Genomic DNA, 25,470 nt, shown 5'->3' on the forward strand with positions numbered 1-25,470 from the left:
TTCAGAGTTACTTCTATTGATTGGCCTTGGGAATCGCTGAAGCACAGAGAGGTTGGGCTTTTAACTGGAATTCACACTTACTTGGTGTACATTTCAATACTTCACTGAAAGTTGATTAGCAGGAAATGGCTTCCCAATGGTAACTGAAGACTAGAAAATGGGACCAAGAACTAAGAACTGCAGCCCTTAATGTACAGGAGTGCATTTAGAAAGGTCTGCATCCCCAGACACGCTGTAAATTCCTGTTACCTAGTTCACTGGCCTGGATCTGTCTGTCCATTACCGGGTGTTACTCCCTCATCCCAAATTGGGCTCAGAATATACTCTGGACATCATGGAGCTCCAACCATAATTTACCAAGCTGTGTGTAAACTAATCTAAAACCTGAAGCCGATATCCATTGAGCCACTTTAAGAAAAATGGGGTGCAGGGAGGAGCTTGTGCAGATGGAGGTTAACGATGGATGCACCCATAGGAGACCCGGCTCTGCAGAGCGACCAGTTCGCCACAGCTTTTGGAAAGATTATATTCCCAAGAGAGGTGTACCTCACTGCCTGAAGCTGTCTTTGCTGAAGGTTGAAAATAGCTTCTAAGAGAATCAGGTGTGGAACAAAACACAAAGAATCGCTTTTAGGATAATTAAAACTATTTTGGACGTTTTTATTTATCAATCCAGTTTCTAATATAATTTTAGTTAAATGAAAGACATTCACAAAGAATAGTAGGCATACATACATGATTTCCTTCTTTCACTCTAGTTTACATGCTGTTGCTTTCAGAGAGCAAAATTTCTTGTTATTTCACAGGGAGGGAAGCCTAAATGACTTTACAGTAAGAATATTAGCCCAGCTTTTCACAACCCTCACCTCTGCAGTTCACCATACTCACTGAAAAACAAACAAACAAACAAAAAGAAACCTGACAAAAGAAAAAGTAGACTCAGTGACACTGAGAACTGTTTCTTGGCCTACCAGATGGGAGGAGTCTCCACGTTTCCATGACCATCTCAGGGTCCAGCAGCTGCTGAAAAGAAATTGAGACTCGGAAAGTGGTGCAGCCCCTGTGAGTAGACCTGCTCTTAAAGCACATTTTCATCTGGAAAATAAACTCGTAAGTGCCTGCTGGGTATTGATACCCGTGTGCCCAGGTACCTTTATTACCCTTTGCTAGTCTTTGCTCCATGGGAGAGAACCAACTTTTCAACACGGTTTCCCTGTATCACGGACAGTGAGTTTCACGAACCACCTGTATCCAAAAAATACTGCTGTGAAATAAATTTAAAGTTTCCAGCATCATCATGCAGGGTGTGTGTAGTGTAGGCACAGGGCCATCGGGCTACCTGAAACAGTCACATTTGCTTTTCGGTGTTGTCTTATTTGTAATCGTACCGGGGCACATGTAAGCAGCAAGTCACACCCAGGTGGGAACTTAGGGCTTTATACACGTGGCGTTTTGATTTCTCTGGCCTTTGGCTGTGTTGCATCTCCCAGTGTTGATGGATTAGCTCCCTGGCAGTCTACTGACTTATAATCTAGTAATTGTACAGCAATGCTTCATGTCTCTACACTCCTGGACGTGGAAGCGTGGTTTCTTTTGGTGTGACTTACAACCACGAGCTGGAAAGTAAGTCTTCCCGTAGGTCCATTGACTTTGGCCTTTATATTTGGGTTTCAAAGTATCCACAGCCAAGAATCCACGACACCTCACCACTGTCTCATGAAGTGGATAAAACAGCTCTATCTTACACATGAGGCAAAAAGGAACAGACGTTCAGCGAGCTGGCCAAGGTTACAGAGCACGTCAGGGAGAGAGAAAGGTTTAGCTCTAGGGATCAACTCTCACCAAAACATCATTTTAAAAACAGCACCTGTTGGGTTTTAGCCCAGATCAGTCAGAAACACTGTTTGTTTCTCATCTATTTCAGGATGAGGTGGTGGTATTGGGACTAGCAATTTAGACCTATTTTGGGCTGGCTCATCAGAATTCAATTTAATAATTGTTGCCTTGCTTTTTGAAAACTGCTCAGCAGGATGGTGAAAAGGAAAAAAAATATATTAAGATGTTCCAATCAGGTGCTAATCGTTTGGAGGTGTGAGACATCAAGGGACCATGAAAACGTTTACACCGTAATAGAAAGGACAGGGAGAAAAAGAACGTGCGGAAGAATAGAAAAGTACGGATCCTGTTCTAGAAGTAACTAATAGTTTCATGCTGACGCTACACTGACGCTGCGTTTTCTAACGGTAGCGGTTCGCTTTTCCTTTGGAGCTTTGTATGCTTTGTGCCCAGCTCTCAGTGCCATTTGGTGGCTGCCCCACAGATGTTCAGCAACATTAAGATCTACTCGTGGGCTCACGCCAACGCTTTTTCCTGTGCCTCTGAAATCCTGCTCCTCTTAGTAAAGGATGCTTATTTGTCAAACACAGGGCAACAGGAAATTTTCCAATAAAGGCTCTCAAACTCTTATCCCCAGATCGTCAATAAAAACTCCCACACAACAGGTCTCTCTCACCTTTTTTTTTTTTCTTTTCTTTTTTGAGCAGTTGTTTGAAAGCCACAAGGGAAATATTTTCTTATATACTATGAAGGGCCAGAGAAGAACTTAAGAATATAACCTCTTACCTCCTGAGCTAGCATCCTTGAGCTCAAGGGAGTACATTGAGAGCGTAGATGGGGACTGATTTTGCATTCATTTGAAGACCCCAATCCTAGCAACTCAAAACAGAGATGCTTGCTTTATACACGGAGGATGTTTCCTGCACAAACAACCCGAAATCAACTGTCAGCTTCTCCTGCTACTTGAGAACAACCTCTTATTTAAAGAAAACTTTTTGTTTCTGTTCCGATTCTTTGATTATTTAAAGAGACTACCACTAGACTCTTTGTGCTTGATTGGTAAGGTATTGGGTTATAAGACACCGGGCTTTTGCAGGATATGATTGACAAAGCAGGACTGGGCCCTCAGCTTGGGTCATAATGTCATGGCTGCCTGGGGAGCTGGAGAAAAGAGCTGTCTTCTTTTCTGCACATCAACAAAATTATTTAGCATTTAAGAAGGTACTGTATGTGGCCTTCACAAATACATTTAGGAACTTGGGTGAAGATTGCAGTCCCAAAGAGAAGATTTCCAGCACGCATTTGGCCCTTTACTTCATTACTTAGTACCTCATCCACTTTTTCTGTGTCCTGTCCGTCGGCTGGGCTGTTAAACCCCCTTCAGGGCAGAGGCCGTGTCATGCGTCTGTAAATCTCAGACGATGCTGAGGTGGGAGAAGCACTCATTCCTGCCGTCATCCTGGTGCCCTAAGTTTGAAAATCTGGGGAGAAGCGTTAGGTTTTATTTTTCACTTTTTGTGGCAGGAAAAAGAAAAGAAGACAGAGAAGAGAAAGGGTGAGAACATTTTAGTATAAGGGGCTATGTTTGATTGTTTTAATTTCTTAATCATTTTGGAAAGAAAGGGAAAGTGCTCAGACAAGGTATAAAGAATAAAGGTCTCATGGCAAATGCAGTAAATAATAAATTTCCATCTGGTGCTATGTGTTAAGTACAAAAGTAATACCTATCAAATAGGTATTAAGAAATCAGAAACATTTTTAAACATAATGTTTAAAATTTGCTCTTTCATTTTGAAAATATATAAAAGAATCCTTAATGGTAGTCAGCTTGGTCAAATAAATAACCTTTATTTTCAATATGTCATTTGTAAATGTTATGTTGTTCTAATATTTGGTCATTAATAAATGCTTTTCATGTTAAATGCATTTTATGGAAGAATGATCAAGACCTTTTTAAATAAAGGGTGGTTATGACAGTGCCCGAAGTCGGCAACTGTCAAAGGGCGCTAGGATTCTCTTTTGTTTTATGACCTTGACTTGAATGTGAATTAACTGGTCCACTGTCTCCTTTGGAATGTGTCAGGCACTGGTGCCATGTGCAGCTCTGGATAACATTTTCCATCACTCAAGAAACTGAGGTCCTCCAATAAGTCAGGCATCCCGAGTATCCTGAATATATAACCCAAGTGAACGAGAATTTCCATTTTCTCCAAGCAGGCCATCAGAACAATAGCATCAGTACCTTTTTAACCTCATCTTACCTCCTTCCAGGGGGAGAAAGAAAAAAGGGATATTTAATTCCTCAGAATGTTGGAGTCTAAAACAATGTTTGATGTACTTATTAAGTGTAACAGCCTGAACTATAAGGGTCATAAATGGTAGTCATTCTAGAAATAACTTTTGTGTAATCTTCTTTTAAAATAAATAAATGAAATTATTTTTTGGATGCTCCAGTAGGAGCATTGTCCCACTTGCCTACACACACACAGTCGATTATTTTTAAATAAATAGTTACTTGCTGGAATTAGTTGATCAAGGTTCCTGATTAAACTGAGGTCTGGTTGACCAGACATGTCCATTCTCTGAGAAGCAATAATCAGTTACCAGGTTGTGACGAATCTGAGCTTCAAATGTATCTGCCAAAGAAGGTCCCTGAATCACGGCAGTGTGTCTACTTAGGACGGAACAATACGTGGAAGTAGAGGAGTTAAAATACGGCAGGGTTTTCCACATGATTCCAGAGTAACAGCAATAACAATACTAGCAGTCACAACGTGGCTTTATTTTGGTTCATCCATTCAGAGGACACTGCCTGCTAGGATCTTGTCCTGGGGCTTAAAGACTAGAGATTTAAAGCAAAATAAGAAGACCAACCTAATTTATGCATTTACTAGGAAGTATCCATACTCTTGCTACCAACTATGAAAGAAACAGAGCAGACAAATCTTAACATCTGGCTCTAATTCCCCACTGAGGTGCTTACGCACACATACAATCTAACCCAATATGTTGTAGGTAAAGCAGAGGGAAAATTTTTTTGTAACAGCTGGTCACCAGGTATCATAGCTGATAGTTACAGACATTGGATAGAGCTAAGACTGCAGATGTGGAACAGTATTATCTTGCAGAATCTGATGAAATATAAAACCAACGACCCCAACAGGAAACTGCTTCCTTGGTTCTGAAAGCTGCTCTCGGTTGTACTGCTCATGTTGTCACACAAGAGGGGCCACACCCCCTCTTCCCTCCAGCTGTTTCTGGTGGGAACTCTCAGAGAGCTGAACAGTCTGAGGTCTCTTTGAGAACTGTCAAATCATAGGTTCTCTCTGCCCCATCTCTCCTCTTCCAATTCACAGGACACCAAAAGAAATATTACATGAACACGAACTAGTTACTACAACAGCCCGTTAGAGGCTGACTCTATGGAAAAGGAAGAAAATGCTGGAAGCCATGTATACTGTGCATCAGCTTTTCTCAAGAAAAAATATCCACATTCTAAGGGCTCTGAGAAATGTAGGAAGCTTGCCCTGTTACCATGGGTTTTTAGAACACCTCTAAACACACACAAAATAAGACAGATAGTACCTACAAATTTCAACCACTGCTTAAGCTCTAGAAGCATTTTTTGTATTATTTTGTTTTGCTACAGAAGGGGAAACTCAGCTATAAAGAAATGTCAGAAAGCATTTCTTGTGGCCGTCAGTCTCAGGAGTTTTCTGTCGCTTGCCTTCCTCAACTTGTGCTAATATTTTTAGGATGTGCTCAGGAGTATGAAGTAGGGTGCTTCTGTCCCTTGCCCTCCTCCCCAGTCACTCTCCCTGCCCTCATCCCATCACCAAAGAGCCTCCCCTCAAATAAGCCATTCCTTTTTGCTTTCGTCAATGGTCTCTGTGAAGTTGGGGTCGTTGCTCATGATGGCGGCGTCCGCGCTCTCTGCTGACTCTGCTCCCTTGGCCTCGTTGGTGTGGTAGGTGCCCTTGTGACGGAACATGTACCGGATAAGGAAGACCAAGGTGCAGAGGATGGTGAAGATTACCACGGCAATGACCCCTGGTGGAGACAGCAGAGGGACTAGAGGTTAACCAAATCCTGTATGTCCCGCCAACACTTTCCCCCGGCTTCACCATCGTTCCCTCAAGTGCTGCCCTCTCCCATACGAGACACAGAACCCCCGAACAACAACAATGTGGACTAACAACATTGCCTGCCATATCAGTAAACAAAGGATGCTGCGGCAGTCAGCCACTGCAGCTGCCCCAGACGGGGAGCCCTGAGGGAACTCGGGATGAGAAAGCACAGGATGCTGGCCCCAGAGAGCTGAGGTGCCTATCGAAGGAATGATTTCAGTGAGCCCAGACTCCTGCATCTCCCCATATATAGAAAAGTGCTAAATTCCTTAACTTGAGATGTCTCGTTTTCTTTAATGAACAGTAATCTTTCGATGTTCTGACTACCTGGTCTTTGTTGCAAAAACTCCTCTGTATCCTGGCTCCCCACTGTCTCTTCGGAGCAGCCCCTCAGAGTTATCTGAGATGCTGTGTCCTGAGTCCTCAGTTTTGTCCAATGAATAAGAAATAATTCTCAACTTTCAGGCTGCGCATTTTTTTCAGTCAACAGCAACAAGAAAAACTAACAGAACTGAAAGGAGAATTAGACCAAATCACAATTATATTTGGAGATTTCAACATTCTTCTCTTAGTAACGATAGAACAATGAAACAGAAAATCAGTAAGAATGCAGAAGACCTCAAAAACACTATTAACAAATTTGACCTAAGGAAGTAATACCAATCCTACACATATGTTTGGAAATAGAGGAGAAGGATATACCACTCAACTCATTTTATGAGGCCAGCATTATACTGACACTAAAACCAGACAAACACGTTATAGGAAAAGAAAATGATGGAGCCATATACCTTCTTAATAAAATTTTAGCATTAAACCCAGCAGTAAGTAGAAAATAATATATTATGACAAAGTGGTGTTAATTCTAGGAACATAAGATTGATTTAATATTAAAAAATTAAGCAATGTAATTTACCACATTAAACAAATAAAGGAGAAAAACCATATGATCATCTTAATAGATGCACAAAAGCATACGATAAACTTCAGTACCCATTCATTATGAAGCCTGTCAGGAAACTATCAAGAGAAAGACACTTTTCAACCCGATAAAGGGCATCTTTGAGAAATCTACAGCTAATATTGTATTTATTTATTTATTTATTTATTTTTTGTGGTACACGGGCCTCTCACCGCCGCGGCCTCTCCCGTTGTGGAGCACAGGCTCCGGACGTGCAGGCCCAGCGGCCATGGCCCTTGGGCCCAGCCGCTCTGCGGCATGTGGGATCCTCCCGGACCAGGGCATGAACCCATGTCCCCTGCATTGGCAGGCGGACTCTCAACCACTGCGCCACCAGGGAAGCCCGCTAATATTGTATTTAATAGTGAAAGATTAAACACATTCCCCCTAAGGCAAGACTGTCAGGTCTCAACACCTTTATCCATGATTGTACTGAAAGCCCTAGACAGTGCAATAAAGCAAGAAAAAGAAATAAAAAAGTGTACAGGTTGGGAAGAAGTAAGAACACCATTCTCAGGTGATGGGATTGTCTATGAAGAAAATTCTAAGGAATATACAGAAAAAGGTTGCTAGAACTAACAATAAATTTAGCAAAGTGAAATTTGTATTTTTACATATTAGCAAGAAACACTTGGAAATGAAAGTAATAAAATAATGCCATTTATAACAGAACAAATTGAACACAGATGTTCTAGACTGTACACTGAAAATTATAAAACCTTGCTGAGAGAAACTAAAGGAAACCTGAATAAGTGGATGAATATACCATATTTCAATGTCAATATTGTTAAGATGTTCATTTATAGATCTAATGCAATATTAATGAAAATCAGAGCAAACTTTTTTTTGGTAGAAATGTATAAGCTGATTCTGAATTTTATATGGCAGTGGAAAGGACCCAGAATAGTAAAAATAATTTTGAAAAAAAAAAAAAGAAATGATTGTAGCAGTTACACTGCTTATTTCAAGACTTACTATAAAGATACAACAATAAAATAAGCATGGTATTGGTCAAAGAAAGACATATAGATCAACAAAATGTAATAGAAAAACCGGAAAAAAAGACATACACATATGCAGCAAATTGATTTTTGACAAAAGTGCCATGGAAATTAAATTGGAAAAAAATATAGACTTTTCAAGAAGTGATCTTGGAATAACTAGATATTCATTTGGCAAATAATAACTTTGACTTTTATCTCATACTATATATAGGTGTTAACTCAAAGTGATTATAGACTGAAAAATAAAAATGAAAACTAAAAACCTCTAGGAGAAAACATAGGAGAAGATCTTCACAACCTTGGTGTAGGCAGATTTTTTAGAAAGAATGTAAAAAATCACAAACTATAAAAAGGTTAGAAAAATTGGACTTTATCAAAATTAAAATCTCCTGCTTTTCAAAAAATACCACTAAGAAAATGAAAAGGCAAGTCACAGACTAGGAGAAAATATTCACAATACGTATGTCTGAGAAAGGACTTGTATCCAGAATGTGAGAGGAACTCTTACAACTCAATAGCAAGAAGTCAAAAAAGTCTAATTAAAAGATGGGAAAGATTTAAACAGACACGTCACAAAAGATTTGCATGCGGCAATAAGCACATGAAAAGATGCTTGACATTACTAGTCATCAGATAACTACACATTAAAACCACAATGAGTTACCACTACTCATCTACTAGATGGGTACAATTAAAAAGAATGACAATACCAAGTGTTGGTAAGATTGTGAAGCAACTTGATCTCTCAAATATTGTTTATGGGAGTGTAAAATGGTTCTACCATTTTGGAAAACTATATGGGAATTTCTTATAAAGTTAAATATCTTCTTTCTATAATCCAGCAATTGCACTCCTAGGGATTACCAAAGAGAAACACAAACTTTTGTTCACAAGAGACTTGGACAAGAATATTCATAGCAGCTTTATTCAAAATAGCCCAAATCTGGAAACAAACCAAACACCTGTGAACAGGTGAGTAGATAAAACAAATTATAATACCTTCATACAATGGAATACACCTTGGCAATAAAAATTAACAGACCACTGGTACATACAGCAATGTGGATAGATCTCAAAAACGTTATGTCATGACTTCCCTGGTGGTGCAGTGGTTAAGAATCCGCCTGCCAATGCAGGGGACACGGGTTTGAGCCCTGGTCTGGGAAGATCCCACATGCTGCGGAGCAACTAGCTTGTGCGCCACAACTACTAAGCCTGCGCTCTAGAGCCTGCAAGCCACAACTACTGAAGCTTGCGCGCCTAGAGCCCGTGCTCCACAACAAGAGAAGCCACTGCAATGAGCAGCCCACGCACCGCAACGAAGAGTAGCCCCCGCTCGCCACAGCTAGAGAAAGCCCACACGCAGCAATGAAGACACAATGCAGTCAAAAATTAATTAATTAATTTAAAAAACAAAAACATTATGTTGAGTGATAGAAGGCACAACAGATTACATACTATGTGATTCCATTCATATGAAACTCTAAAAGAGGCAAAAGTAATCTATGTGACAAAAGCAAGTGGGGAAGAGGGAAGGATGAATTACAAAGGGGGCACAAGAGAACTTTTAGTGGATGGAAATGTTCTGTGTCTTGACTGTAGCTGTGGTTATGGGTGTATGTGTCTGTCAAAAGTCACTGACCTGCTACACTTAAATAAGTGCATATTATACGTCAATAAAGTTGGTCTTAAAAAAGCAAAAACAATGAGGATAAGGATTATACCAGAACTTTGAACAATGTGCTTTGAGCACCATTTTGAATGTATTCTAATTTCACAGTCACATATATATATAGGTGTTTACTTTCTTCCTGTGGAAAATAAAACTACTGACTAAGCTGAGTTGATTGGCTGAGTTTAAAACCCTTGATAAGCTTACAATATTAGCCATACTTAGGGAGGCAGGAAACATTTTTATGAAATAAGGCAGAAGAAGCAGGGAGAAAAGAAGGCAACAGGCAACAGGGTTATTGATACTGATCCAAACACTAGGAACTATACTAGGAGAGTCGAATTATTCTGCAGGTATTCTGGTGAGAAGAAAAGACTGGAATATTTTAGATACTCTGTTATTAATTTTCTTTTTAAAAAAATATTTATTTATTTGTTTATTTATTTTGGCTACACTGGGTCTTAGTTGCAGCATGTGGACTTCTTACCTGTGGCATGCGGACTCTTAGTTACAGCACGCACACGGGATCTAGTTCCCCAACCAGGGATCAAACCCCTGCCACCTGCATTGGGAGCACAGAGTCTTACCCACTGGACCACCAGGGAAGTCCCTGCTTATTAATTTTCTCATAATTTTTATTAAGACAACTGAAACCAGACTGGCATAGTCCTTCCTGATTTTGTAGTAAGCTATTATGGACCATTTGGGATGCAAGGGGATGAGAGTAGAAAAGACTGGAGGGCATAAAGAAATGTTCTGGCTGTTGCCATGACTGCCTGCTTGCATATTCTGATGCTGGCTAGCTCCCTACTACTGTTCTTTTTTTTTTTTTTTAATAAGTCAGCATAAAAAGTAGCCAGGTTACATTGACCACACTTTCTCCACAATGTGTACTTCTCAATCTTCAGTCATATTTAAACAGCGAAATGAATAAAGTACAAATCTAGATAACTCCTTTTCCCCTAGACTATGGTTTTATTGAAAATGACTACTCCCCACAGATGAGAAGTTACAGGAAAGCCTGTCCTGTAAGTCACCTACCTCCGATGATGGCCGAGTTTCTGTTGACTCCATTTCTTATAGCCTGGCCTTGTCCTGGGTTATATGGAAAATCAGCACTGGCTGTAGAGGAAGAAATGAAAAGACATATATACCATTTATCCCAGATAATTTGATACCTAGTTTTTCATACAACCATTCAACAGCCTGTTTTCCCAAATGAGATCTCCATTTCATCTAAACCCATTTTGCTTTCCCACAAGAATCACAGCCACTTCAGTGTCTGCCGTTTGCCTTTGTACAAGTTCCAGATGAACAGCATACCTCTTTTGGAGGAGTATTAACAAATCGTAGAACTACCTGAGCTGGCCTGCTTTGGTTCCACTGACAGACACGTTTATGTATTAGAATACTTTTTCTTAAGTTTGGCTGAAATCTGCTTCCAACCCACTTTTATCCCTTTCATAACTGGTGGCACTGGATATACTCGCCAATGAGCTTTTTACAGCTTACAGCACTAGTTTAAAAAGTAATCATTAAAAAATATTTTTTAAAATTGAAGTATAGCTGATGTACAATATTATATGTTATAGGTGTACAATATAGTGATTCACAATTCTTAAAGGTTTTACTCAATTTATAGTTATAAAATATTGGCTATATTCCAATATTTTTATCTATTTTTAAAATCTATTTTATACATAGTGGTTTTACCTCTTGACCCCCTACCGCTATCTTGCCCCTCTCCCCCTCCCTCTCCCCACTGGCAACCACTAGTTTGTTCTCTATATCTGTGAGTCTGCTTCTTTTTTATTATATTCATTAGTTTGTTGTATTTTTTTAGATTCCACATGTAAGTGATATCATGCAGTATTTGTCTTTCTCTGTCTGACTTATTTCACTTAGCATAATGCCCTCCAAGTCCATCCACGTTGTTGTAAATGGCAAAATTTCATTCCTTTTTATGGCTGAGTAGTATTCCATTGTATATATAGGTACCACATCTTCTTAATCCATTCATCTGTTGATGGACACTTAGGTTGCTTCCATATCTTGGCTACGGTAAATTATGCTTCCATAAATATTGAGATTGCTTCCACATCTTGGCAATTGTAAATAATGCTGCCATAAATATTGGGGTGCATGTATCTTTTCAAATTAGTGTTTTTGTTTTAAAAAGTAATCATTTCTTTAAATGAATATTTTACATGGCTCTAGTAAAACATTGTATACTTCAGGAATTTGTAAGAGGATAATATCTTATAAGTGTTGAGAAGAATATTAACTGCCTAATAAATTTTCTATTTCTCTCACTATTTCAACAAGCCTTTGCAGAATGCCTACCATATGTCAGGTGCTATTCTAAGTGCTGGGGATATACAGTAAACTATAAAAAATATGAAAATTGTTATTAATGAGAACTTTCCATGCCTCATTGAAGAGTTTTGTTTACACAATCAAAATACTAATCTGAAGCACGGATGTGGTTTTAGTTATGACCCAATTTATAGTGAATTGCCTGAAATTATGGGGCAGCTTCCAGGTTGTAACTCACACGCTCATAGGACACAGTAAGATTTGGTTATCAATACACATAATTCCCTGACGTCAACCCCCCTTCAAAGACTGAGAGCTGTTTTTCAAGGATAAAGGCTTGCACCCTCACTGCTCCTCTGGGGCACAGTTTCTAGGTCTTTTGACATTGTATTTACCTTTCTCTGGACTCTCTTTGGTGTACATCCTTCTAAAAAGTCAAAAGCTTCGGAGCTTGTAACTGGCCTACTTGGGATTAACACCCAGGTAGGGTTAATTCCAAAGTCAATAAACTTCCCTGTCCTGCCTCTCCAGGGCTAGGAGGACACAGACAGGTAAGCTGTTGAGGAAATGCCAGCTTTCAGACAGTTTAGCTTACGTAGGGCCTATGGGAGGAAGAGCCTTTTCTTCGGGCTTCGGGGAGACAGACTTGTTTTGTTTGGACACATTGAATCTGAGGTGCCTACAGGATGTATGGCGATAACTACTAGACATTTGGGTGAGTGGGTCATATCTCTCATCTCCTTTTGATAAACACAGAAATCTCCTAACCCTTAAATATCAATAATATAAATCTTCAAAACGTATTTGGTAACAAAAAAATTACAGTGGCAATTTTGTCATTATTCTATTGTTTGGTATTCATGATACTACAAAACTGTTTGCGCCTCTGCTTCAGGTAACATGGATGGTGGGACACAGCATAGTTCCTGCCCCAAAGAGAGCTTTGCGTCCTTGGCCACAAAACTGAAGAAAAACACAGATGCCTAGAGATTGACATCCTCTCCCTGGTTCTCTTGAAGTCATTGATACAAACACTAGTGGAAGGTATGGATGTGACCTGAGATGACCCAAGGAGAACAATAAGAGCTAGAAAAGAACATGAAAGATACCCCAGGATCGCCTCTGTTATAAAATCTGAACTCCTTGACATGGGGAGGAAGGCTTCCCTTGAGATGAATTTCTCTCCTGCCTCTTTCCTCATGGAACCACTTTTCCAACTCAACATTCTAGGCACACGGATTCCTGATGCTTGAGGGGGACGTGTCTTTGCTCATCCCCATGGCACTCTCTGTCAGGACACCTGGTTCGTCCATTAAATCTTGCCTCTGTCCTGAAACCATCCTCAGCCACCGCAGATGAGGCGTCTGCCCTCCTTTCAATGGCTATCACCTTAATTCTCATCACTCCTTACATGATATTCATCCTCTTAAAGGCAGGGGCCAATCTTAATTATATCTGCAGCCCCAACGACAAATAGTGCAGACAGGTAGCAGAGCTAATTGGATGTTCGTTGACCGGCATAATTCAAATCAGTCCATTAAGATGTGCGTAAACATTTGTATAGCCTCTTCTAATAATAAAGTCCCCCACGCAGGTACAATTTTGAAAGTCAGCTGCGTAAACTCAACTCTACCCTTAAAGCAAGGCAGCATTCCTACTCTTCCCAACAAAGGAAAGGAACATATTGAATACAGAAAAGCTGCTAATGATTCCTGTGTCCACTAGTCTGGTTATTATCAGAAAACAATCATTGGAAAACCCCCAGGCCCAACAGAAGTCCTCATGAAATCCAAGGACAGGGTTCTGTGTTTGCATAAGCACCTCTATTTTCCTGGCTTTGTATGTACCTTGAGCCTGGTTGTCCTAATGCATGTGAATGCTTACTCCCTGGAGGCAAATCCATTTTACCCTGGCATGCAGACTGATTTGCTCCTTTGACAGATATATTCCAAATGATTTCATGGTAACTGTCCTTTCCCCTGGGTACCAACATACTCTTGGAAATGCACATAAAGAAACATGGAGGCCAAGAGACACAGATGAGGCCAAACCACAAACCTCATCCATGACACGTGCTCCATTCTGCTGCTGACCTTATGCTCCCCCCACCTCACCTCCTCCAAGTTTGCTAGGAGAGCAGAGCCATTTTAGTGGTGCTGGAGTATCAGGGAACCTATATTCTGGGAAACGTCATGAGTAGGTCCAAAATAGACTTTATTTTTTATGTATGTATGTATGTATGGCTGTATGGCTGTGTTGGGTCTTTGTTGCTGCGTGCCGGCTTTCTCTAGTTGTGGTGAGCGGGGGCTACTCTTCGTTGTGGTGTGCGGGCTCTAGGCGCGCGGGCTTCAGTAGTGGTGGCACACGAGCTCAGCAGTTTTGGCTCGTGGGCTCTAGAGCGCAAGCTCAGTAGTTGTGGCACACAGGCTTAGTTGCTCTGCGGCATGTGGGATCTTCCCGGACCGGGGCTTGAACCCGTGTCCCCTGCACTGGCAGGCAGATCTTCACCACTGCGCCACCAGGGAAGTTCCAAAATAGACCTTAGCTATTAAGTCTCAGGACCAGATTTGTGTCGAATAGGCAAAGACTGCATTCAATACACTTTTTTTCTGGGTCCCAAATGACACTTGTGGACAAACAATGTCACCTGGCAAAGGATGTTGCTGCCATCAGCCACGCCCACCCCCACAGTGCACCCTGAGGAGATTCAGGATGGAGAAAACAGGACACTGGCCCTAGATAGTTAAGGTGCCTATCAAAGGAATGATCTCCGTGAGGCCAGACTCTGGAATTTTCCCACACATAAAAAATTTTTAACTTCATTAACTTGAGATGCCTGTTTTTTCTTTAATTAATAGTAATCTTTTGATGTACCAATTACCTGTTTTGGTTGCAAAAACTCCCATATATCCGGGCCCCTCCCTAACCTCTCCGGAGCAGTCCCTCAGAGCTATTTGAGAGTCTGTCTCCTGGGCTTAAGTCCTCAGTATGTCCACTGCATAAAACATAATTCTCAACTTTCTGGTTGTGCATGTTTTTTTCCGGTTGACACACTACATGATAACACTAAAGTGTGGTGCTATTCCAGCTCTGATTTAGTGTCTCCTGCAGGCGTGTTCCTGCTTATTTCCCTTGCACACATCCTGTTTGTCTGGTCATCCCCTTTACACTAACAGACCATGTTTCCTTTGCCCCATCAGCCAGAGATCAGCTCTCCTCCCCGCCTCCCCCCAGCAGGGACAGGCAGACATGTTGCTGCAGGAACGGACGGTGGGGCATCCTTCTCCCGTGGACGTGCTTGTTAAACAGCTTGGCCGACGCTGCAGAGCCCACAGAGGAGGCACGTGCATCCCAGGCCCCCAAACACACTCGGACAGTTCCACACACAGACAGCCTCCCTTCCCATCATCTCTGTCTTCAACGTGGGAAGCAAGCTGAGAGTTCAGCGCAGGTGCACCGGCCTTTTCCCTTCCTCCAACTTCAGGTCGGAACAAGAGGGGAAGAACACATACTCTGTAAGAGCCGGCCCGGGGGAGCTGTTCCTCGTAATCATACAGATGTAGTAAAACGGTCAGAAATTAGGGCGGGGTGAGTAACAATACACCTTCTTGCCCCCAAAGAACAGAAACCACGACTGTTTTATTCCACTTCTAAAGGCCTTTGCCTGCCCTTTGCTACATTCTAGGAAGACTTCATCAGGAAGGCAAAAGACAGTCTAATCCTTGCCTCTTCTATCCGTGTGCCAGGCGGGGCGACAGTGCGGCCCTCCCCGCGCAGCTGGTTCTGAGCCTACCCCGTACCTGCCGCCAGGTGAGGGACATCGCACGACAAAGACCCCCAATCATCACGTAGGTGACGGATGCGTGGTAAAGCTCTAAAGTTTAGGACTACATGAAATTACTCATTACTTGGACTATACTTTCCTCACATATAAAACTCTCTGGGGCCCAGAGTAGCAAGTGTTCGCTGTGGCGGAATCAGCCTAGAAGCGTTTTCCTTCTACCACAGGGCACAAAAAGTAAATTTACATGAAATTCAAATTTTGGGAGCAAGCTGTTTAGGAAATAATATTAATAGCACTTCCTACAAGTCAGGCACTGTTTTAAGTCCTTTTCATGGATTAGCTCATTTCATCCTCCTGTGAACCTTGTGAGGTTGGTGTATTCATCCCGTTTTGGAGGCTGAACACTTGGCTGAGGTCCCATGGCCAAGAAGTGGTGGAGCCAGGAATTGGCTCCAGAAACCACTTGCAAGGCACTAAGCTGAAGTGTCTCTGACGAGGAAGAGGGGGTCTACACTGGCTTTATCAAATCATCACCATCATTAAGGCGACCAACTAATTTAGCCCAGTTGTTTTCTCTGTAGTTGGTGGGCTGTCTGGGGAGGCCCACAGATGTCTAAAGCCTTCCAACTGCACTTGTCTGGCTTCTAAAGTGAGCATGTGAGGCATTTTACCTGACAAAGATAACTGCACACGATGACAGCATCAGCTGCGCAACGTGATAAACTAAGAACTCTGAACCAACATCGTAAGAAGAGAAACCCAATGTTCCAGATACAGTTCCCTCATGGGCCCAAATGGCACAGAGAGAATGGTTATCCCCATTAGGGTAACACTTGTGAAATCATGAATAGTGCTAACTGTGCTTTCAAACATTACTGTCAGATTATAATTTTGACTGCCTTTACAGAACGTGAAAAATTAAGAGAGGAAGTTTCAAGGCAGGTACTTAAGTACAATCAGCGGATTTAAAAGATATTCATAAGAATGGAATATTAAAAAGAGATTTGAATTCTTTAGCCTTAAATTTCTTGCCTGTCTCATTGAGCAGGTAGGGAGGAAAAGGAGTAGTAAAGCATTAAAAAAAAATACAAGAGGTGGAGTCAAGATGGCAGCGTGGGAAGATGCGGAGTTCGCATCTCCCCACAACTAGGGCGCCTGTTGGCTGCTGGTGGGGGACTCTGACGCCCAAGGAGATGGGAGGAACCCCAAAGTGAACCGGTAGGATGTATGGGTACTGAGGGGGGAGGAAAAGTGGAGGCCGGACAGGATCAGCATCCCTAAGGCCGGGGAGATCAGGAGACACAGGTGGGAGGGACTCTCCGGGAAGAGTGGGAGAGGAGAGGGCGATCGCCTGGCCCACTCGGGCTGGGGAGACTGATGAGCTCCCAGGCGATCCCCTGCCCTCTGAGACCAAGAGTGGGGGGCACACCTGGGCCCCTTCTGTTCCTTGAGCCTAAGCCTCACTCTCCACAGCCCGCAGGGCCTTTTCCAGCCCTATGGGTCCTGAGCACTGGCACCACCCAAACCTTGCCCTTGCTTAGGCCCCACTCTCGACAGCCAAGGCCTTCCCGCTCCCCCTCCCCCGTTTTTTTTTCCCTCCTGCTCTTTTTCACTATTGTGATACTGTTGAAACTTCTGGTTGTTGATTCATCTATATTTTTATTTTTATATTCTTCCTAACATATCTGTTAGTTTACTAGCCTAATTTTGTTTTTTATTTTGTTATTGTGGGTTTTTTTTTTATTGCCACCCCAGGTGGCTTGTGGGATCTTGGTTCACGACCCCAGGGTCGGGCTGAAGCTCCTGCAGTGGAAGCTCGGAGTCCGAACCACTGGACTAACAGAGAACCTCAGACCCCAGGGAATATCCATCAAAGTGATGCCTCATGGAGTTCCTCATCTCAGCACCAAGACCCAGCTCTACCCAATAGCTTACAAACCCCAGTGTTGGAAGCCTCAGACCACACGACCAGTAAGACAGGAACACAATCCCACTCATAAAAAAAAAAAAGAGAGACAGCAAAAAAATATGTCACAGATGAAGGAGTAAGGTAAAAACCTACAAGACCAAATAAATGAAGAGGAAATAGGCAATTTACCTGAAAAAGAATTCAGAGTAATGATTGTAAAGATGATCCAGAATCTTGGAAATAGAATGGAGGCACAGACTGAGAAAATACAAGAAATGTTTAACAAAGATCTAGAAGAACCGAAGAACAAACCAACAGAGATGAAGAACATAATGACTGAAATGAAAAATACACTAGGAGGAATCAATAACAGGATAACTGAGGCAGAAGAACGAATAAGTGAGCTGGAAGACAAAATGGTGGAAATAACTGCCGAGGAGCACAATAAAGGAAAAAGAATGAAAAGAATTGAAGACAATCTCAGAGACCTCCAGGACAACACTAAACACACCAACATTCGAATTATAGGGGTCCCAGAAGAAGAAGAGAAAAAGAAAGGGTCTGAGAAAATATTTGAAGAGATTATAGTTGAAAACTTCCCTAACATGGGAAAGGAAATAGCAAAGAGAGTCCCATACAGGATAAACCCTAGGAAAAACGCACCAAGACACATATCAGTCAAACTAACAAAAATTAAATTCAAAGAAAAAATATTAAAAGCAGCAAGAGAAAAACAAAAAGTAACATACAAAGGAATGCCCAGAAGGTTATCAGCTGATTTTTCAGTGGAAAACTCTGCAGGCCAGAAGGGAGTGGCAGGATATACTTAAAGTGATGAAAGAGAAAAACCTACAACCAAGATTACTCTACCCAGCAAGGATCTCATTCAGATTTGATGGAGAAGTCAAAAGCTTTTCAGAGAAGCAAAAGCTAAGAGAATTCAGCACCACCAAACCAGCTTTACAACAAATGCTAAAGAAACTTCTCTAAGCAGGAAACACAACAGAAGAGAAAGATCCACAAAAATAAACCCAAAACAATTAAGAGAATGGTAATAGGAACATATATATCAATAATAACCTTGGGGCTTCCCTGGTGGCACAGTGGTTGAGAATCCACCTGCCAATGCAGGGGACGCGGGTTCGTGCCCCGGTCCGGGAAGATCCCACATGCTGCGGAGCGGCTGGGCCTGTGAGCCGTGGCCGCTGAGCCTGCGCGTCCGGAGCCTGTGCTCCGCAACGGGAGAGGTCCCGGCACTGAGAGGTCCGCGTACCACAAAAAAAAAAACAAACCAACCTTGAATGTAAATGGATTAAATGCCCCAACCAAAAGACACAGACTGGCTGAATGGATACAAAAACAAGACCCATATGTATGCTGTCTACAAGAGACCCACTTCAGACCTAGGGACACATACAGACTGAAAGTGAAGGGATGGAAAAAGATATTCCATGCAAATGGAAATCAAAAGAAAGCTGGAGTAGCAATTCTCATATCAGATAAAATAGACTTTAAAATAAAGACTGTTAAAGAGATAAGGAGGGACACTACATAACGATCAAAGGATCAATCCAAGAAGAAGATATAACAATTATAAATGTTTATGCGCCCAAATAGGAACACCTCAATACATAAGGCAAGTCCTAACAACCATGAAAGAAGAAATAGACAGTAACACAATAGTAGGGGACTTTAACACCCCACTTACACCAAGGGACAGATCATCCAAACAGAAAATAAATAAGGAAACACAAGCTTTAAATGACACAATAGATCAGATAGGTCTGATTGATATTTATAGAACTTTCCACCCAGAAGTGGCAGAATACACTTTCTTCTCAAGTGCACATGGAACATTCTCCAGGATAGATCACATCTTGGGTCACAAACCAAACCTCAGAAAATTTAAGAAAATTTAAATCATATCAAGTATCTTTTCTGACCACAACGCTATGAGATTGGAAATCAATTACAGGAAAAAAACTGTAAAAAACATAAATACATGGAATCTAAACAGTGTGCTAGTAAATAACCAAGAGATCACTGAAGAAACCAAAGAGGAAATAAAAAAATACATGGAAACAAATGACAATGAAAACACGACGAACTAAAACCTATGGGACGCAGCAAAAGCAGTTCTAAGAGGGAAGTTTATAGCAATATAATCTCACCTCAAGAAACAAGGAAAATCTCAAATAAACAATCTAACCCTACACTTAAAATGACTAGAGAAAGAAGAACAAAGAAAACCCAAAGTCAGTAGAAGGAAAGAAATCATAAAGATCAGAGCAGAAATAAATGAAATAGAAACAAAGAAAACAATATCAAAGATCAATAAAACTAAAAGCTGGTTCTTTGAGAAGATAAACAAAATTGATAAACCCTTAGCCAGACTCATCAAGAAAAAAAGGGAGAGGACACAAATCAATAAAATTAGAAATGAAAAAGGAGAAATCAGAACTGACACTGCAGAAATACAAAGGATTATAACAGACTACTACAAACAATAAAGTGGACAATAAAGTGGACAACCATGAAGAAATGGACAAATTCCTGGAAAGGTACAATTTTCCAAGACTGAACCAGGAAGAATTAGAAAATATAAACAGACTTATCACAAGTAATGATATTGAAACCATAATTAAAAATCTTCCACGAAAGAAAAGTTCAGGATCAGATGGCTTCATAGGTGAGTTCTATCAAACATTTAGAGAAGAACTAACACCGATCCTTCTCAAACTCTTCCAAAACATTGTTGAGGGAGAACACTTGCAAATTCATTCTATGAGGCCACCATCACCCTGATACCAAAACCAGAAAAAGATATCACAAAAAATGATAATTATAGACCAATATCACTGATGAAGATAGATGCAAAAATCCTGAACAAACAGGATCCAACAGCACATTAAAAGGATCATACACCAAGATCAAGTGGGATTTATCCCAGGGATGCAAGGACTCTTCAGTATAGACAAATCAATCATTATGATACACCACATTAACAAATCAGGAATAAAAACCATATGGTCATCTCAATAGATGCAGAAAAAGCTTTTGACAAAATTCAACAGAGATTTATGATAAAAACTCTCCAGAAAGTGGGCATAGAGGGAACCTACCTCAACATAATAAAGGTCATATATGACAAACCCACATCAAGCATCATACTCAATAGTGAAAAACTGAAAGCGTTTCCACTAAGATCAAGGACCAAGGCAAGGATGTCCACTCTGATCACTCTTATTCAACATAGTTTTGGAAGTCCTAGCCAGAGCAATCAGAGAAGAAAAAGAAATAAAAGGAATACAGATTGGAAAAGAAGAAGTAAAACTGTCACTGTTCGCTGATGACATGATACTATACATAGAAAATCCTAAAGACGCCACCAGAAAACTACTAGAACTAATCAATGAATTTGGTAAGGTTGCAGGATACAAAATTAATGCACAGAAAGCTCTGGCATTCCTATACACCAACAATGAAAAATCAGAAAGAGAAATTAAGGAAACACTCCCATTTACCATTGCAACAAAAAGAATAAAATACCTAGGAATAAACCTGCCTAAGGAGGCGAAAGACTTGTACTCGGAAAACTATAAAACACTGATGAAAGAAATAAAAGATGACATAAACAGATGGAGAAATATACCACGTTCTTGGATTGGAAGAATCAGTAGTGTGAACATGACTATACCACCCAAAGCAATCTATAGATTCACTGCAATCCCTATCAAACTACCAATGGCATTCTTCACAGAATTAGAACAAAAAATTTTACAATTCGTATGGAAACACAAAAGACCCCAAATAGCCAAAGCAATCTTGAGAAAGAAAAAACGGAGTTGGAGGAATCAGGTTCCCCAACTTCAAACTATACCACAAAGCTACAGTAAGTAAGACAGTATGATACTGGCACAAAAACAGAAATACAGATCAATGGTGAAAGATAAAATGCCCAGAGATAAACCCATGCACATATGGGCACCTAATTTATCACAAAGGAGGCAAGAACATACAACGGAGAAAAGACAGCCTCTTCAATAAGTGTTGCTGGGAAAACTGGACAGCTACATGTAAAAGAATGAAATTAGAACACTACCTAACACCACACACAAAAATAAACTCAAAATGGATTAAAGACTTAAATGTAAGAGGAGACACTATAAAACTCTTAGAGGAAAACATAGGAAAAACACCCTTTGACATAAACCACAGCAAGATCTTTTTTGACCCACCTCCTAGAGTTACAGAAATAAAAACAAAGATAAACAAATGGGACCCAATGAAACTTAAAAGCTTTTTGCACAGCAAAGGAAACCATAAACAAGACAAAAAGACAACCCTCAGAATGGGAGACAATATTTGCAAATGAAGCAACAAAGGATTAATCTCCAAAATACACAAACACCTCATGGAGTTCAATATCAAAAGAACAAACAATCCAGTTAAAAAATGGGTGGAAGACCTAAATAGACATTTCACCAAGGAAGACATACAGATGGCCAAGAGGCACTTGAAAATATGCTCAACATCATTAATTACTAGAGAAATGCAAATCAGAACTACAATGAGGTTTCACCTCATGCCGGTCAGAATGGGCTTTATCAAAAAATCTAGAAACAATAAATGCTGGAAAGGGTGTGGTGAAAAGGAAGCCCTCTTGCACTGTTGGTGGGAATGTAAATTGATACAACCACTATGGAAAACAGTACGGAGGTTCCTTAAAAAACTAAAAATAGAGCTACCATTTGACCCAGCAATCCCACTACTGGGCATATACCCTGAGAAAACCATAATTCAAAAAGAGAGATGTACCATAAGGTTCATTGCAGCACTATTTACAATAGCCAGGACATGGAACCAACCTAAATGTCCGTCGACAGATGAATGGATAAAGAAGATGTGGCACATATATACAATGGAGTATTACTCAGCCATAAAAAGAAACGAAATTGAGTTATTTGTAGTGAGGTGGATGGACCTCGAGTCTGTCATACAGAGTGAAGTAAGTCAGAAAGAGAAAAACAAATACCGTATGCTAATGCATATATATGGAATCTAAAAAAAAAGGTACTGATGAACATAGTTTCAGGGCAGAAATAAAGAGATAGACATAGAAAATGGACTTGAGGACATGGGTTGGGAAGGCAAAGCTGGGGTGAAGTGAGAGTAGCATCGACATACATACACTACAAAATAGTTGGGTGGTGGGAAGCAGCAGCATAGCACAGGGAGATTGGCTTGGTGCTTTGTGATGACCTAGAGGAGTGGGATAGGGAGGGTGGGAGGGAGGTTCAAGAGGGAGGGGATATGGGGACATGTGTATGCGTATGGCTGATTGGCTTTGTTGTGTAACAGAGGCTAACAGAGTATTGTGAAGTAATGATACTTCAATAAAGATCTATTTAAAAAAAAAAGCTAAACATACAATTATCATATGATCCAGCAATTCCACCCCTAGGTATATACCTAAAGGAATTGAAAGCAAGCGTTCAAACAGATACTTGTGTGCTGATGTGTATAGCAGCATTGTTCATAATAGCCGAAAAGTAGAAACAACCCAAATATTCGTCCATGGACAAATAAAATGTGGTACATACATTGGAAAATTTTCCAACCATAAAAAGGAATGAAGTACTGATACATGTTACAACATGGATGAACATTATGCTCAGTGAAATAAACCAGATACAAAAGGAGAAATGTTGTATGATTCCATTTCATGAGTTACCTTGAGGAGACAAATTCATAGAGACAAAGTAGATTAGAGCTTATGAGGGACTGGGGAGAGAGGAATGGGGAGTTATTGCCTATGGTGAGAACTTCTATTTGGGATGATGAAAAAGTTTGGGGGGACTTCCCTGGTGGCACAGTGGTTAAGAAACCACCTGCCAGTGCAGGGGACACGGGTTAGAGACCTGGTCTGGCAGGATCCCACATGCCACGGAGCAACTAAGCCCATGCGCCACAACTACTGAGCCTGTGCTCTAGAGCCCGTGACTCACAACTACTGAGCTGAGAAGCCCGTGCACTACAATGAATGAAGAGTAGCCCCCGCTCGTCACAACTAGAGAAAGCCCGCGGGCAGCAACGAAGACCCAACACAGCCAAAAGAAATAAATTAAAAAAAAAAAGTTTTGGAAATAGATAGTGGTAATGGTTACACAATATTTTGAGTGTGACTAATGCCACTGAATTAAACACTTAAAAATGTTTAAAATGGCAAACGTATATTATATATATTTTACTACAATTTTTAAAAGCTTAATAATGTAATATATCAAAAGCCATTGAATTGTACACTTCAAATGGGTAAACTGTATAATATGTGAATTGTATCACAATAACAACTGGACTCCACATGCAAAGGAATGAAGTTGGACCCCAATTTCACACCATGTATACAAAAGTTAACTCAAAATGGATCAAAGACCTAAATTTCAGAACTAAAATTATAAAACTCTTAGAAGAAAACATAGGCATAAATCTTCATGATCTTGGATTACATAATAATTTCTTAAATATGACACCAAAAGCACAAACAATGAAAGAAAAAATAAATTGGACATCATTGAAATGTAAAACTTTTGTGTTTCAAAGGACACCATAAAAAAAGCAAAGAGACAACCCATAGGTTAAAAAATATTGACAAATTATGTATCTGATAAGGTATATATCTTATCTGGGGATAAGGGAAATAACTTATATCTAGAATATATAAAGATCACTTACAACTCAATAATAAAAAGACATGCCCAATTTTTTAAGTGGGCAAAGGATTTGAATTGACATTTATCCAAATAAGATACAGAAGTGGCTGATAAACATATGAAAAGTCATTCAATATTACCACCCTTCAGGGGAGTGCAAATCAAAACCTCTGTGAGATACTTCATACCCACCGGGATGGTTATAATAAAAAAGACAAACAATAAGTGGGAGGTACAAACTATTGGGTGTAAGCTAGGCTACAAGGATGTATTGTACAACATGGGGAATATAGCCAATAGTTTGTAATAACTGTAAATGGAGTGTAACCTTTAAAGTTGTATAAAAATAAAAGATAAAATAATTTTAAAATACAGAACATAAACGAGGTAATTGTGATTCTTATTTACTAAATTTCAAAATACGTAAAATTGTAGACTTTAGGCTCAGAAACCAATTGCACATAAAACACACATTTAAATGCATATAAAAATAAACCCAGGGGCTTCCCTGGTGGCGCAGTGGTTGAGAGTCCGCCCGCCGATGCAGGGGACGCGGGTTCGTGCCCCGGTCCGGGAGGATCCCACGTGCCGCGGAGCGGCTGGGCCCGTGAGCCATGGCCGCTGAGCCTGCGCGTCCGGAGCCTGTGCTCCGCAGCGGGAGAGGCCACAGCAGTGAGAGGCCCGCGTACCGCAAAAATAAATAAATAAATAAAATAAAATAATAAACCGAGATTGTCTAGCAGAAAACTCCCCCAAAATGAAAGGCACTAAATGCTTCATGTTGTCATATACCGGGGACCAAAAAATTAGAAAGTAGCTGCCATGTAGAGAAAATATTGCCATGGAAACCACTTGGGCTTCAGCATCTAATGGGATAATTTGAGATACTTCAACAAAACTGCTGCTATTAATTATAATTTAATTTAAATTGCAGCATTCTTTTTGTAGTGGAGTCTGCGCTCCATGATGTAAATATGCCTTTGTTCTTCCCAGTTTCTTTGCTTCCTTTCACTTCATTCACTCTCTTCAAATCTGAGCTCTATCGCAGAAAATAATTTTTTTCAAACTATTTGTTTTAGCCATTCACTATTGATTGATACTCTGGAAACTCATATGAAAACAAACTGTTGTCAGGTAAGATGCTGAAG

At 40.5% G+C, this 25,470-nt stretch overlaps 1 protein-coding gene across 2 annotated transcripts in view; it reads right to left on the reverse strand.

The window, feature by feature from the left end:
* Positions 1–4,597: 4,597 nt before the first annotated feature.
* The window catches only part of CNTNAP2 (contactin associated protein 2), a 2,024,023-nt gene continuing 2,003,150 nt past the window's right edge, over positions 4,598–25,470 (reverse strand). For both annotated transcript variants that reach the window (XM_067041938.1, XM_067041937.1), the window contains 2 exons: positions 10,642–10,722; positions 4,598–5,886 (listed from right to left, as the gene is read on the reverse strand). In XM_067041938.1, coding sequence (XP_066898039.1) covers positions 5,687–5,886; positions 10,642–10,722 — 281 coding nt within the window. In that variant the 3' untranslated portion in view covers positions 4,598–5,686. The remainder of the gene's footprint in view (positions 5,887–10,641; positions 10,723–25,470) is intronic.

Source organism: Kogia breviceps, chromosome 9 (genome assembly GCF_026419965.1).
Source record: "Kogia breviceps isolate mKogBre1 chromosome 9, mKogBre1 haplotype 1, whole genome shotgun sequence".
Lineage (NCBI taxonomy): Eukaryota > Metazoa > Chordata > Mammalia > Artiodactyla > Physeteridae > Kogia > Kogia breviceps.